The following is a 14,789-nucleotide window of genomic DNA, read 5'->3' as shown; positions in this document are numbered from 1 at the left end:
GTATATTGTGGATTGTATTCAGTCACAGTGTAGCGGTATTCGTCATTATGTGGTGGTAATGGCAGTGCTCATGGTGTGGTGATATTATTTGTTACTTATATACTGGTAGTATTGGCAATATTGGTGGGTTTGCTTAGTAACAGTATGGCAGTAATGTGTACTGTATGGTTATAATATTTGCTTACAGGTGTTATTAACTATGACAGTATTATGCACAGAAAATTCTAGATAGATAGGAGATAGATAGATAGATAGATAGATAGATAGATAGATAGATATCCAGTAGGAAATAGCTATCTAGCAGCTTATTATGTATCTTTGATTACACATGAGATCACAACAAGACACATTTTAATAATTAAAACCTTACTACTTATACCGCCATTATATGGTGGGCAGACATAGTCAGGATAAAAGGGATTTAAAAAAATATAGTAACTTTTGTCCAAAAACAGCACCACCCTGTCCTCAGACTGTGTATGGTTATTACAACTTGGCTCCATTTACTTCAATGGAACTGAACTGCAATACCTCACACAGACTGAAGAGTGTGGCGCTGTATCTGGAAGAAAGTGACCATGTTTTTCTCCTTTAAAGGGAATCTGTGAGGTCCATACCAGGTCTAGGGCTGTAGATCTCAGCAGACAGGTGTGAGGGAGAAATCACTGACAGGACCTTTAGTCCAGTGTAAACTTTTATAATTGTCCTTTTCATTACTAACTAAAGTTTCACAACAGCAGCAGCACCCTATAGGTCCATCAGTCAGAGCAGGAAGGGGCGGGGCAGAAGGTGCTACTGTGGCTCCACCTCTGTGACACTTCAGCTGGTAATGGAAAGAATTATTATAGAGGTTTACACTGGACTAAAGAACCAGTCCCTGATCTGTATGCTGGGATCTACAGCTCTGTACATGGTATAGACCCCACAGTTTCCCTTTAAGGGCATGTTCATACCTAATCCAATGCGGATTTGATGCTTGTGATTTAATCAGTTGAAATAAATGCATAAATATGCTGCATCAAATCCACAGCAGATTATGTTATAGCATTATTTTTAGGTGCTGATGGTGGGGTTCACATGCTTAAGGGGGTAGTGGCGACATGGCTAAATGAAGCAGAATTTGCTACAGGGAATTACGCTATCCATGATATGGTATGTGGGCTGCTGGGGTTTGATTGCCAGGGCTGATTTTAAGTCCCAGTCTGGCCCTGCACACACTGGTACCTTGGTTTAAGAGTAACTTGGATTGAGAGCGTTTTGCAAGAAGAGCTTACAGTTTTTCAAAATTGTAACTGGGTTTAAAAGCATTGCTTTGGTTTAAGAGCTCCCTGTACTGGGTGGGAAGGGGGTGGGGAGGAGCATGGTCTGTATAGCTGGGCTTACAGCACAGGACGCTGACCCAGGAGGTCTCCCTCACCTTCCAAATCATGTGTTTCCCATCCACTCCATTCCTGTTATAATGTGCCCACACTTACATTCAGCGATATACACGGCTGCTATAATGTGGCTGCACTCACACTCCGCTATTCACACGGCTGCTATAATGTGCCTGCACTTACACTCAGCAATACACACTGCTGTATGGAAAAGTTTGTCACTGTCCTCCTGCACAGCTCCATGATTCTCACTTCCTAATTGGAACATACTGAACACACCCCCTTCCCCATTGCTGTCATGTGACCACACAGACCTCTGACAGCAGCCCTGCTTCTCTATTCTAGCCTGTTGTACTACGCTACTACAATATAGGGATCTGCAGTCCCATCCTGTATCTACAAACTGCTGCTGTTTTTTTCATTCTTATGCACTTACTATACATAATACTCCACATGCTAGTTGCTATACTGTACAGTAACTTATAATATGCTTGTTTCATATGTTTTACATGTTATTCAGAATAGAAAATTATTTTTGGGGTGTGGAACCAATTGTCTGGATTTCAATGAATTCTTATGGAAAAATTTGCTTTGGTTTAAGAGTGATTTGGATTACAAGCACAGTCCTGGAACGAATTATGCTCGAGATCCAAGGCACCACTATGTATGTATGTTTGTATATATACACATTTATTTATTACTAAGATTTTCCCAAAACCTACAAAAACCATTGACAAATCCAGATCTACTTCTGGGAAACTATGTCCGTCATGGAAGCCTATGACTAGGATTTATTGCCGTGGGAGGTGACAAGCTTGGAGAAATACAGCATAATATATCATCCTAAGAAATCAATCGTCCGTCAGTGTAATGCATGGATGAGCTAGGACCCCCAGGGGTGAGCCGCACTTAGCAGAATGGGGGTCTCCTGGACTAGGCTGCAGGCAATCCATTTCCATAGATGTCAGACCAGACCTTTAAATAGCCTTGTAAAAGGTGCAAACAGCACAATCTAGTATTATTTCTATGGATGGCTACAAGACGCCTTTAGAGCTGTATGTAACATCTCGAGAGAACCATCAGATTCTGGGATGCAACATATGGTTGGGAAACCGACCGGAAGAAGTCGCCATCAATTCAGCAGATTGACTTGTTACATGGACTGTGTAAAGCACCGTGCTGGCATCAAAGGTAAAAAGGTGAATTTAATGCGGACTGACAGGCCGATTCTTACATGCCACGATGAATCAGGAATCCAGGTTACTCGCAGAACATACCCCCCCTCACCTTCTACCTAACCGCACAGGGGTTATATCAGGGGTGCGGGAAGTCTCCATGCTGAGCTCCTATATGTAAGTGCAGCCATAATGCCTGCGCCAGTGACAAGACAAAGCCCTGATTGGCGGGAGTGACAGGCACTAGACACTTCCGATTAGTCGGCGACGGCCATGTCCTCAGAAGATGCATTATGCACATCATTCAGGTAGTGCTGGAGCACATCAGCTTAAAGTGAAAGTTGGGAAGTGAGGGCGACATTTGATTGAGACGCCTCGGCGCATACCAAAGGTAAGATGATGCTTGTCATCAAGGCTGAAGGGAACAAAGTGCTTGCAGCCGCCGAGGATCACAAATCTGAGTTATTCTCTTTATGTAATCCTCAGCCCAAAGTCACATTGAGCTTCTTCTAAAACTCTTATCCCAGTAACTTTAAAGTGTCACTGTCGTTTCATTTCATTTTTTTTTTTTTTTTTTTTTGCAGAAATCAATAGTCCAGGTGATTTTAAGAAACTTTGTAATTGGGTTTATTAGGAAAATACGCCATTATCTGCATTCAAAAAGACTTTCCCCAGGTCCCCTCCTACCCCCCCCCCTCCCTCCTCTCTCATTCACTGCTCATTATCAGGAAATCGAGTCTTTTACATCAGTAGGGCCCTGTGTAACCTATGGAGAAGGGAGGGGGGAGGAGGGAGGTTAGTCGGCAGCAGAGAACAAAGAATTACACAGTGGGAGCAGTGTGAAAGCCGCTATTCAGAGGTCAGAGATAGCCGGTGATGTAGCTGTAAATTAACTCTTTGTTGTCCTGTTTTGGTGCCTCATCTCCCTCCACCCCTCCCCTCTCCATCGAGAACCATGAAGACAGGGGGGGAGCTTCAAACTGCTTTTTCATGATAAAAATGCATTTTTCGGCTAATAAGTTTCCTAAAATTGCCTGCAATGTTTTCTGCAAAAAAAAAATTTAACAGTGACACTTTAAATGTTCTGGATATGAACAATGTTCACTAAAGGATAGGTGATAAATGTATGATCGGGGGGTCTGACTGCCAGGACCATGTGCAATCTCAGCTGCCCCCTGGAAATAGAGTAGTCGTGCTCTAGTGTGGCCACCACCTTGTGCGCTGCTAAGGGACTGACAGCAATAGCCAAGCAAGATCTCAAAATCAGTCCCATAGTAGTGAATGGAGCGGAGCTCATGTAAACACACTACTGCTCTTGACAGTGCTGGAGGTTGGACCCCCAGGGATCATACATTTACCACCAATCCTGTGGAAAAAGGAGAAATGATTTTTACACACCAGACCCTTGATTCACACTAATTAAATGGGTTTTCCAGCGTTCTAAAAACATGGCCACTTTCTTCCAGAGACAAAACAGCTCTGGTCTCCCGTTCAGGTGGGGTTTGCAATTAATGGAGTTGTCCAGCAAAAATCTTTTTCTTTCAAATCAACTGGTGTCAGCAAGTTATATAGGTTTGTAATTTACTTCTATTAAAAAATCTCAAGTCTTCCCATACTTATCAGCTGCTGTATGTCCTGCAGGAAATGTTGTTTTATTTTCAGTCCTACACAGTGCTCTCTGCTGACATCTCTGGCCAAGAGGAACTGTCCAGAGCAGGAGAGGTTTTCTATGGGGATTCATAGAAAACCGAGAGAGTTCCTGTCTCTGCCAGAGATGTCAGCAGAGAGCACTGTGTCAGACTGAAAATAAAACAACATTTCCTGCAGAACATACAGCAGCTGATAAGTATGGGAAGACTTGAGATTTTTTTTAATAAACGTAAATTACAAATCTATATAACTTTCTAAAATCAGTTGATTTGAAAGAAAAAGATTTTCCCTGGACAACCCCTTTAAGCTCCATTCACTTTAATAGAACAGAGTTGCAAAACCTTCACCCAAACTGAAGACAAGAGGTGGAAGAAACTGGCCATGTTTTTGTAATGCTGGATAACCCCTTTAACCTCTTGAATAACCAAGTTCTTGGCCTATACTGTCAGCTTTTGTCAAAGGTATATAAAAAAAAAAAAAAAAAAAGTTTGGCCAATATTGAAGCCTAGAATTTGTGTTTAATTAAAAATTTCAGGCTGTGGAGTAGTTAAAAGGGCTGTCTGCTAAATTTATAAGTATCATCTAATCAAGCTGGGGTAAAAACAATGCCACTGCCATGATACTACGCTGCCGCTGCTCTGACTAAGCCTGGCCCAACTGCACAGCAGTTCCTGGTCTCAGTCTCAACAGAAAGGAGTGCCTGCAGCAGCCACTGATTGGTTGATGAGCACTTCCTTTCAGTGAATGAAAGACCAGGGAATGCTACATCAATAGGGTTGGCCTAAATTGAGTTTTGGATAAAACCGTCATAAGAACGTGTACATTGTAGTTCATGATGTAAAACATCTAAACTGGCTGAATGAAAATTATTTCTTTGCTCAAAAATAAGCACAGTCATTTCGATACAACTTCCTGCCACTTAATACCCTATGTGATTCCTAACATATCTGGAATACATATCTTGGCCACTACCAGTAGGTATCTCGTTTCTCAGCAACTTACTGTCCACTGTCTGATGTCAGGAGAAATTTGTCTCTAGTAACAGCTAGATGAGGAAAGATTACAGGAAGTGGGCGGGGTTTACCATTTGCAGGTGATAGGGAAAAGAGCCTAATTCACATTGTTTTCTTCACATTTTTGCAACCTAATACTGAGGAAAGAATAGAGGATTATTCTGAAATGTGTTTATCTGAAACTGCTGAACTACATGGCTAGATTGAGATTTCAACAACCACCCTCTGCATCTACGGCCGTAGATCTCAAGATCAATATTAAACCATCTACTACAGGACTGGTGAGAGGTGAGAGTGACTTCCACCAACTTATTTAGCCTTTACAATAGTAAAGGCTAAAAATGTCTAATTGTATTTAAAAGGAGAAGTCCAGCAAATTTTATTAAAGTATTGCATTGCCCCCCAAAAGTTATACAAATCACCAATATACACTTATTATGGGAAATGCACATAAAGTACTTTTTTCCTGCACTTCCTACTGCATCAAGGCTTCACTTCCTGGATAAAATGGTGATTTCACGACTCGACTCCCAGAGCTGTGCGGGCTGTGGCTGCTGGAGAGGATGATGGCAGGGGGATGCTCAGTGTCCCTCCAGTGCCCTGTGTCCCTCAGTGTCCCCCTGCCATCATCCTCTCCAGCAGCCACAGCCCGCACAGCTCTGGGAGTCGGGTCATGACATCATTTTATGCAGGAAGTGAAACCTTGATGCAATAGAAATTGCAGGAAAAATCATTTTATAAGCATTTCCCGTAAGAAGTGTATATTGGTGATTTGTATAACTTTTGGGGGGCAATACAATACTTTAATAAAAATTTTAGCCGGACTTCTCCTTTAACCCCTAGACGACCCTGGACGTAGGGTTACGTCATGGAAGTCTGTCCCCAGACGACCCTGGACGTAACCCTACGTCCTGGGTGTTTCTCCGGCTATGAAGCGCGCTTCATAGGAGGTGGGGGCCGGCTGCAGTGAGCAGCCGGGACCTCACCGGTAATGACACGCTGCAGCGATCGCGCTGCCGCGTGTCATTAACCCCAAACCACGGCATTTAAGTGCACGTGACAGGGGGAGTCCCCTGTCACTTACCGATCGGGACCCCCGCAGTGTGACTGCGGGGGTCCCGATCGTTGAAACGGACCGCCGGAGGTCTCTCACCTGCCTCCGTGCGGTCCGATCGGCGATCTGCTCACTGAGCCTGCACAGGCAGGCTCAATGAGCAGAGCGCCGATAACACTGATCAATGCTATGCCTATGGCATAGCAATGGTCAGTGTAAAAATCCAAGTAGTGAATGTAGAAGTCCCCCAAAGGGACTTCAAATGTGTAAAAAAAAAAAGAAGTTCAAAACACTATTACACTACCCCAAAACCCCTCCCCCAATAAAAGTTGAAATCACCCCCCTTTCCCATAATATAAATAAAACATATAAAAATAAATAAATAGATAAACATATAATATACCGTAGCGTGCGTAATTGTCCGATCTATTAAAATATAACAAGCGTCATTGCGAACGGCGTACACGAAAAGAGGGGAAAAAGTGCGCAGATTACCGATTTTATGTTACATTATATATTTTAAAAAATCAATAAAAAGTGATCAAAACGTCCGATCTTCACAAATATGGTATTAATAAAAACTAGAGATCATGGCGGAAAAAAAAAACACCCCATACAGCCCCATAGGGGAAAAAATAAAACTGTTATAAAAGTGTCACAATAGGCCCATTTTATTAATATTTAATTGCCAAAAAAAGGATTTCATAAAAAAAAAAATATATATATATAACATTAGAGAATCTGTGTAACCTGCATATGGTTGTGTTCGTACTGACCTATAGAATAATTGTATCATGTCGCTGTTACCATATAGTGCATTACGTAGACACAGGAACCCCCCAAACGTTACCATATTGCATTCTTTTTTACGATTTCACCTATTTATATTTTCATAAATAATATATTTGGAATTCCGTCATACATGTTATGGTAAAATGAAAGACGCCATTACACAGTACAACTATTCCTGTAAAAAAAAAGCACTTACATGGCCTGTAGATAGAAAACTGAGAGTGCTAGAGCTCTTAGAAGGGGAGGAGGGAAAAACGAAAACACTAAGATCAAAATTTGCGCGGTCCACTGGGTCATTTTGGGCCTGGTCCTCAAAGGGTTAATTTAGTCCTTTGCATAGAAGGCGATTACTAGAGAGCCTACCATTCCACACGAAATTATCTAGTATATAGGTGCTAACCAAGTAGTGCACTCGTAATACACCCACACATTCCCATCTGCACTCCTATCAGGTAGAGCTCTTACTACACCAAAACCATAATTCACATTGTTCCTGAAAGGTAAATCAAGGCTTTCCTCTCATCTCTGAAAAACCCATAAAACTCAGGACAGCTGTCCCTTGCATAAATACCAGTGCACCTACTGCTTTATGTCCACAGTGTAATCCATCCCTACCCCTCTCTTTGCAGCAGCAGCAGCAATAGAAGTGGCTCAATATAACCCTTACAAACCCAGTGCACCTGTAACCCCTTTACCCCCCACGTACCATTTATACTAGTGTGCTCACTGAATCAGTGTTGCCCAACACAGTGCACTTTCCCAGATCTTCAGGGAGCAGCATGTTCTATGCTCTGATTGACTACAGACGGAAAATGAATTAACTGTGTGTGTACCCTTCACACAAAAATTCCAGCTCTGGCCCATCCCCTAAAATGGTGAGAATGAAAATTGCTGTGCATCATTGGGGGGGTCTAAAACTTAATAACAACAGTAAGAGGAATAAAACCACCTTGTCACCAGTCCACCGATGGGTTAATCTGACAAAACCATGCTTTAAAACAAAAAGATATATAATATGGAGATATATAATAAATAGTCTATGTAAATCTTCCATGTTCCTGAACACCCAGCTGGTCATGTTTTTGTAAAGCCAGGACTAGACCTCTTAACAGGTAAGGAGCACTGACTATATAGTTTCGTAGGGAGGAGTCCCTTGCATTACCTGTTCCTGGGCTTTCCTGGAGATGGGAGCGTAGTCCTGCAGCAGAGTGGCCATAGTGAAATAGGTTGTGGACAGCTCCCAGTACACCGAATCCCAAACAGCTTGATGAGTTTCTCTTTTATTCAGTGACTTTAACGCTTTGTGATAGTAATCGACGGCCTACGGAGACAAGAAAGATTACACTCCATTACTTCCCCATTAGCAGCATGATAAGGAAGACATTATGTATTGATGTAAAGGAGAAATTTAAAGGAGAAGTCCAACCATTTTTTACATTTGCCAGCTGGCAGGGGGAATTTGATCAGGAGTACAAACTTAATTCTCCCCTTGGTAAGCGGCAGGACCAGCCTCAGGATCCCCGCCAGGCTCTGGGATCTCTAGCACGGACACGTCACGACCCGGCTGATGGGCTAAGGGGCTAGTCCATCAGCTGGGAAAGGCATCACTGGGGGGGTCCCCACTGCTCACCACGGGTACGGGGAGAGGTAAGTTTGTACTCCTGTTCAAATTCCCTCCTGCTGGCTGCCAGATTTTGAAAATGGCTTCTGCTTTAAAGGCCATGTGCCCAGACAACAAACCAACCCTCTGCAATCCTGCAGCTATACACCTTCCTATCTGTCCTTTACATCATCAGCTTACCCCCAGGACCTTACTGACTTCGGGCTAAAAAGATAAAAACATTTATGACTTGCTTCTTTATAGTCAAGGACTTATTTGCGCCTCTTTTTTCCTGCCAACAGGTCCACTTTAAAGTGTCAGAAATCAATAGTCCAAGCGATTTTAATAAACTTTGTAATTGGGTTTATTAGGCAAATATGCAATTATCTGCATTCAAAAAGACTTTCCTCAGCCCCCCCCCCTCCCTCCTCTCTCTCACTCACTGCTCATTATCAGGAAATCACGACTTTTACATCAGTCGGGCCCTGTGTAACCTATGGGGAGGGGAAGGGGGAGGAGGGAGAATAGTCAGCAGCAGAGAGCAGAGAACAAAGGATTACACAGTGGGAGCAGCATGAAAGCTGGTATTCAGAGGTCAGAAAGATCAGTGCTGACTTCAGAGGAGATAGCCCGGTGATGTAGCTGTAAATTAACTCTTTGTTGTCCTGTTTTGGTGCCTCATCTCCCTCCACCCCACCCCTCTCCATAAGAGAACCATGAAGACGGGGGAGAGCTTCAAACTGCTTTTTCATGATAAAAATGCATTTTCCGTCTAATAACCCCAATTACAAAGTTTCTTAAAATCGCCTGGACTATTGATTTCTTCAAAAAAAATGCAGTGACACTTAAAGTAATGTAACGTATGTGGCACAACATCTGACGCCAATGGTTTTTATAAAAGGGTGGTCCTGACCTTATTATAGTACAGCGCCTCCTCTGGAGAGAACTCTCCTCTTCTTTCATCGCTCCCACTGCCGCAGTGAGCCTGGGCACATATCCTCATCAGCCGCCCCATATTACAGAGTAAGAGTGCAGTGTTCGTGGTGTCTGCAATGGATTCAAAGTTGCCGATTCCACTTTCAAAACTGGAGAAGCTTTTCTTCCACAAGTCTTGTTCTGCACTGGAGACGCCTCTGTTCCCTGGAAGGATGAAATATGAAAAGTAAATTAATGTAACCTACAATGTAACCAATGTCTCACCCTGACCCCCCCCCCCTTTCATCAGTGAAAGGACTGAGAAGTGGGATTTAGCAGGTGTATACTGCTCACATCACTAACCATCAGCCATGCTTCTTAATTAAAAAGGGGTACTTCAGGTCAGAAAGTTATAGATTTGTAAATTACTTCTATTAAAAAGAAAAAAAAAAAGTCAAGCCTTCCAGCTGCTGTATGTCCTGCAGGAAGTGGTGTATTCTTTCCAGTCTGACACAGTGCTCTCTGCTGCCACCTCTGTCCATGTTAGGAACTGTCCAGAGCAGGAGCAAATCCCAATAGAAAACCTTTCCTGCTCTGGACAGTTCCTGTCACAGACAGAGGTGGCAGCAGAGAACTGTGTGTCAGGCTGGAAAGAATACACATTGGCCAGATGGCCAGGAGTATCCATGTGCACAAGAAATGTAGAGAAGATCTATCCTGTTGGGATCAGAGGCGTTCCTAATAGGACTGTTAGTGAGAGACTATAGAACGATTCATTCTCTTACACTTGTAATCCAGGCTTGTTTCACCCAGGGTGACAAGCATTGGGCTGACGGTGGCTCCGATGACCAAAACTAACAGCTGTCAATTCAGGCCATCAGCCCCACAGTCACAATGCACCCAAATTACGATCCTGTAAACCAGGCCTTTTTCTTGTAACTTGACCATGACCCTTAAAGGTGTTATCCTGCGCTACAAAAACATTGCCACGTTCTTCAAGAGACAGCCCCACTCTTTTCTTCGGCTTGGGTTTTGCTGCTCAGTTCCATTGACGTGAATGGAGCTTAATTGCAAACCGCACCTGAACTGGAGACAAGAGTCGTGTTGGCTCTGAAAGAAAGTGGCCATGTTTTTGTAGCACTGGATAACCCCTCTAACTATGTCCCTGGTACATTGCAGGAAAGTCACAAATGACCCTCCATACAGTATGAAGCCGTCCCTTACAATGGGCCCAACTAAGCAAAGTTGTTTTTCACTCAGCTGTCAGTGGCGAATGTAAGTTGCATTTCCACAAGCCAGGAAACACATGCAGCTGAAATCATGTCCCCATGCATTCACTAATGGCTGCACAATGTTGCTGATAATCTCTTTAGCGTTACAAGGATTGTGCCATGTGGAGGCAATGCAAACAAGAGCTGATCTTGATGATCGGCGCACAATTGCATCCTTGCAATGATTCGTGGACGGGGTTGACCAGCAAAGATCATACCAAGAGCAAGGTGTATTGCAATCACAAAGGAACCCAAGGAAACTAAGGGCCCTATTACACGGAACGATAATCGGCCCTATCCGTGTAATAAACACAACAATCAGGTGATGACAACAATCGGCTGATTGTTGATATAGGTTTGGACCTAATTGTCGGGCACCGACCGTGCATCACTATGCTTAACGGTGTGCGGCGGCAGCATCTCCCCGGGTCCCGCGCGCTGCAACTTCAGAGCCGCTCAGCCAATCACAGGCCGGGACCGCTGCTTAACGGTGTGCGGCGGCAGCATCTCCCCGGGTCGCGCGCGCTGCAACTTCAGAGCCGCTCAGCCAATCACAGGCCGGGACCGCTGCGGCCAGTGATTGGCTGAGCAGCCTGTCAGCTCAGACAGGCCACTCTGGAGCTGCAGCGCGTGGGACGCGGGGAGAAGCAGAGCAGAAGAGGAGCCCTGCAGCGTGGATAGGTAATGTATAGAGTTTAAGCAAGGGCTGCAAAGACAATCGGTAACAATGTCCATGCAGCCCATGTTAAATGATCAGGCCTTGTAATAGGCGCAGTAAACGAGCGCCGATCTGGCAGATCGGCGCTCGTGTACACTTATTATCAGGCCCCCATCGGCCTGTGTACTAGCACCCAAAAGGTCTTTCTCCTGTTGAGTTCATGAATAGGAGGACACTGAGCAACAACGGCAGGACTGAAAGGAGAAAGCCGCTACGTATGGGCAAGAAGAAAAAAAAATTAAAATGACAGTGTGACTTACCGGATCTCTCTGTCTGGAGGGCAGCCGCCTGGTTCATATAAAACACCCCGATCTCATTGCGGATATTGCCCAGTCTTTTCAGCACCTGATTCTGCTGCTCTGGGTTCTGGCTCTTGAGGTTTGTGACAATCAGGATGTCATTGGCGGCTTCATAACATTTACAGCTGATGGAGAGCTGGCACTCCAAGTCCGTGATCAGGTCGGTTACAAAGGAAAACCCTGACAAGAACACGTTACAATATGCTGCAGTGCAATAAAAAGCATAGCATAGCTTCCTACAGAGACTATTATATAGCGTACTTATAGCATCTATGAGCACGGTCAGTAAGGTTTCTATCCATACATCATATTCTTATGTCATAACCTGACACAAGGGAAGTCAGTAAACCATTGACTGACAAGCAGTGGTCCTCTTTTGTTTGTTTACCAACTACAGGTTGTACATATTACTTTGTCCCAGCTTTTACAGAACCTCATAGTGCACACCTCGGCTGCTGCAGAACCTCATAGTGTACACCTCGGCTACTGCAGAACCTCACAGTGCACACCTCGGCTGCTGCAGAACCTCACAGTGCACACCTCGGCTGCTGCAGAACCTCACAGTGCACACCTCGGCTGCTGCAGAACCTCACAGTGCAACCATCAACTGATGCAGAACCTCATGGTGTTCACCCCAGCTGCTGCAGAACCTCATGGTTCTCACCTTGGCTGCTGCAGACCTTGTTTATGAATGGATGTTTGTAGAGAGTAGGAAGCACTCTGCTGGTTGGTGGTGCACAAGGTGGAGATATCCAGTTGTATGTACTATGAATGGATGTTTGACATGTTGCTAATAAGAATACTAAAAAAATAAAAAAAAATGTTCTTCAGCAGCTAACATGGCTATTATAAGGAGTGACATACCTTACTATAAAAGACTATTAGAAGTCAGTGACCATATAAAAAGACAAGACACAAGCTGGACATATATCTCCTATATAATGAATGTGGATTGGTCGCTGACCTACATTCTGCACTTCAGAAAAAGCCACAAATATTAAATTTGCATTTCTCGTCCTTGAAGCAAGAGAAGCATCAAAAGGAAGGTAAAGCAGCAGCACAGCCAAGAGGAGAGCGCACTGCTGATTTGCCAGGATTTTCGTTGTGTCTGTGATATAAGCACAGTGTGCCATCCACTGCATCTGCACATTGAGGAGCCATTTATTGGGTGCAATTAGTTCCCATTAGATCAATACGTTAAAGAACCAGGGAGGAAAGAGGTGAAATGATGTCCAGGAATAGGGTATGTGAGGTGTACTGCAGCAGGACTCACCCTCACAGCTGGACTCTCTGTGCAGACTGTGCAAAATCTCCTGATCGTCTCTCGTCTGGTAATTATATTCCTCAAAATAGGCTCCTCGGTTTCCTGCATTCTGGGCCAGCATGAGCTGGATGTCACCGCATAGCGACAGGTACTGACACAGCAGCAACATCACTTCAGGAACCTGGTTGGTGCACAGGCAGCTGTATGCATCTACACAGAAGGAGAAAGAATAAGTGCATAGCTGTCAGTATACGTCAGCATAAAGCGGGTCAGATTGTAAGTGATGACATGCTGTACTGGCATGTGAATGATGCCGCCAATAATTTATGGGCTGTATTACCGACATCAGTGAGTAATGTTATTTTAGCTTATAGTAGAACAACTGCAGCTCATCTTAAAGGGAAACAATCAGCACAATTATGCTGATATGGTTCCCAGCAGTGCAGTATAGATCAGGAATGTAAAACTCTGTTGCAAAACTACAAAACTGCTGTTGCAAAACTACAATTCCCATTATGCCTGGACAGCCAAAGCTTAATGGGAGTTGTAGTTGATGGGAGCTTGAAGTATGATGGGAGTTGTAGTTTGTAACAGTTGGAGGGCCTGAGTTTGACACCTGTGTTATAGATCTACTGTGCTGCTAGGACTCATATCAGCACAATTGTGATGACCGATTCCCTTTAAAGGGGTTGTAAAATTATTCAGTGTACAGTGATAGTAAGTGTACTCACTGCACTTACTGACAGCAGCTTCCTGTGTACCTCATAGAACTAAAATCAGTCCTCCCGCCTTGTCTGTGGGATTCCTCAGTCACTGCAGCTAAAGCTCACACTCCTAAACCAGTCTCTGAAGGGACAAGCAGCTCAGCCGATCATTGGACGAAAGAGGACAGCGCCGCAGCAGGGAATCACAGAAACAAGGCAGAAGAACCCCGGGGGGGAATGCGGACAGGTAGGTATACGTCTTTGTTATTTTCTTTACCATAGCATCACCAGTTGACTGTGCATCAGCTACACGGAGCGACCATGGCTAACAGTTCCCCGGCTGATAACACAGAGCGATATCTGCCCAAATCGGCCTGATTCAGAAGATAATCGCTCTGTGTCATTGGGCCCTAAGTGCAGTCCGTACATTTACCATCACTAAACATGCAAAAAGGTGGAAAGGTTTGAGTCTGGCTGGGGCTACACAGCAACTTAGGTTGTGCGTCAGTAGGTCTCACGGCAAGCGAAAATTGGCAGATCGCACAGTCACTGATTGTAATATTCACCAAAAGAACAGACATCACAAATCTCTCTATATACACCACAATTTTTTGTGACATTTGACAGCTCTGTAGTGGAGAACATAGTCTAAACTTACCAGAAAAAGTAACCATGTTCCCGTGTCAGTAAAAGTCAGAAACTCACCGTAACACTGTAGGGCCAGCTTGATGTATCGCAGGGCTCGGCCGTACTTCTGCAGACTCATTGCAGCATCTGACAGCACATAATATGCTTTAGAGGCTTTAATAATCAGCTGTAGCTTCATCTTGAACTGCCAGGACCCAGGGACTATGCCAGATCTGCTGGAGCACTGGTTATCAGCACATTCCACTAGACAGGAAGACAGAACAGCCGTCACCATACATGCGGTAACATGATGGATGTAAGCTCCAACGGT

At 44.2% G+C, this 14,789-nt stretch overlaps 1 protein-coding gene across 3 annotated transcripts in view; it reads right to left on the bottom strand.

Moving 5' to 3' along the window:
• EDRF1 (erythroid differentiation regulatory factor 1) overlaps window positions 1–14,789 on the bottom strand; it is a 55,948-nt gene that overhangs the window by 16,269 nt on the left and 24,890 nt on the right. For 2 of the 3 annotated variants that reach the window (XM_069980019.1, XM_069980017.1), the window contains exons 15-20: window positions 14,537–14,722; window positions 13,137–13,337; window positions 12,528–12,665; window positions 11,825–12,043; window positions 9,574–9,800; window positions 8,223–8,381 (exon numbers count right to left, since the gene is read on the bottom strand). In XM_069980019.1, coding sequence (XP_069836120.1) covers window positions 8,223–8,381; window positions 9,574–9,800; window positions 11,825–12,043; window positions 12,528–12,665; window positions 13,137–13,337; window positions 14,537–14,722 — 1,130 coding nt within the window. The remainder of the gene's footprint in view (window positions 1–8,222; window positions 8,382–9,573; window positions 9,801–11,824; window positions 12,044–12,527; window positions 12,666–13,136; window positions 13,338–14,536; window positions 14,723–14,789) is intronic. The other variant, XM_069980018.1, reaches the window with a different exon arrangement.

This window comes from Dendropsophus ebraccatus, chromosome 8, assembly GCF_027789765.1.
Source record: "Dendropsophus ebraccatus isolate aDenEbr1 chromosome 8, aDenEbr1.pat, whole genome shotgun sequence".
NCBI classification, from domain to species: Eukaryota; Metazoa; Chordata; class Amphibia; order Anura; family Hylidae; genus Dendropsophus; species Dendropsophus ebraccatus.
This window is presented reverse-complemented; position numbering and strand designations above follow the sequence as displayed.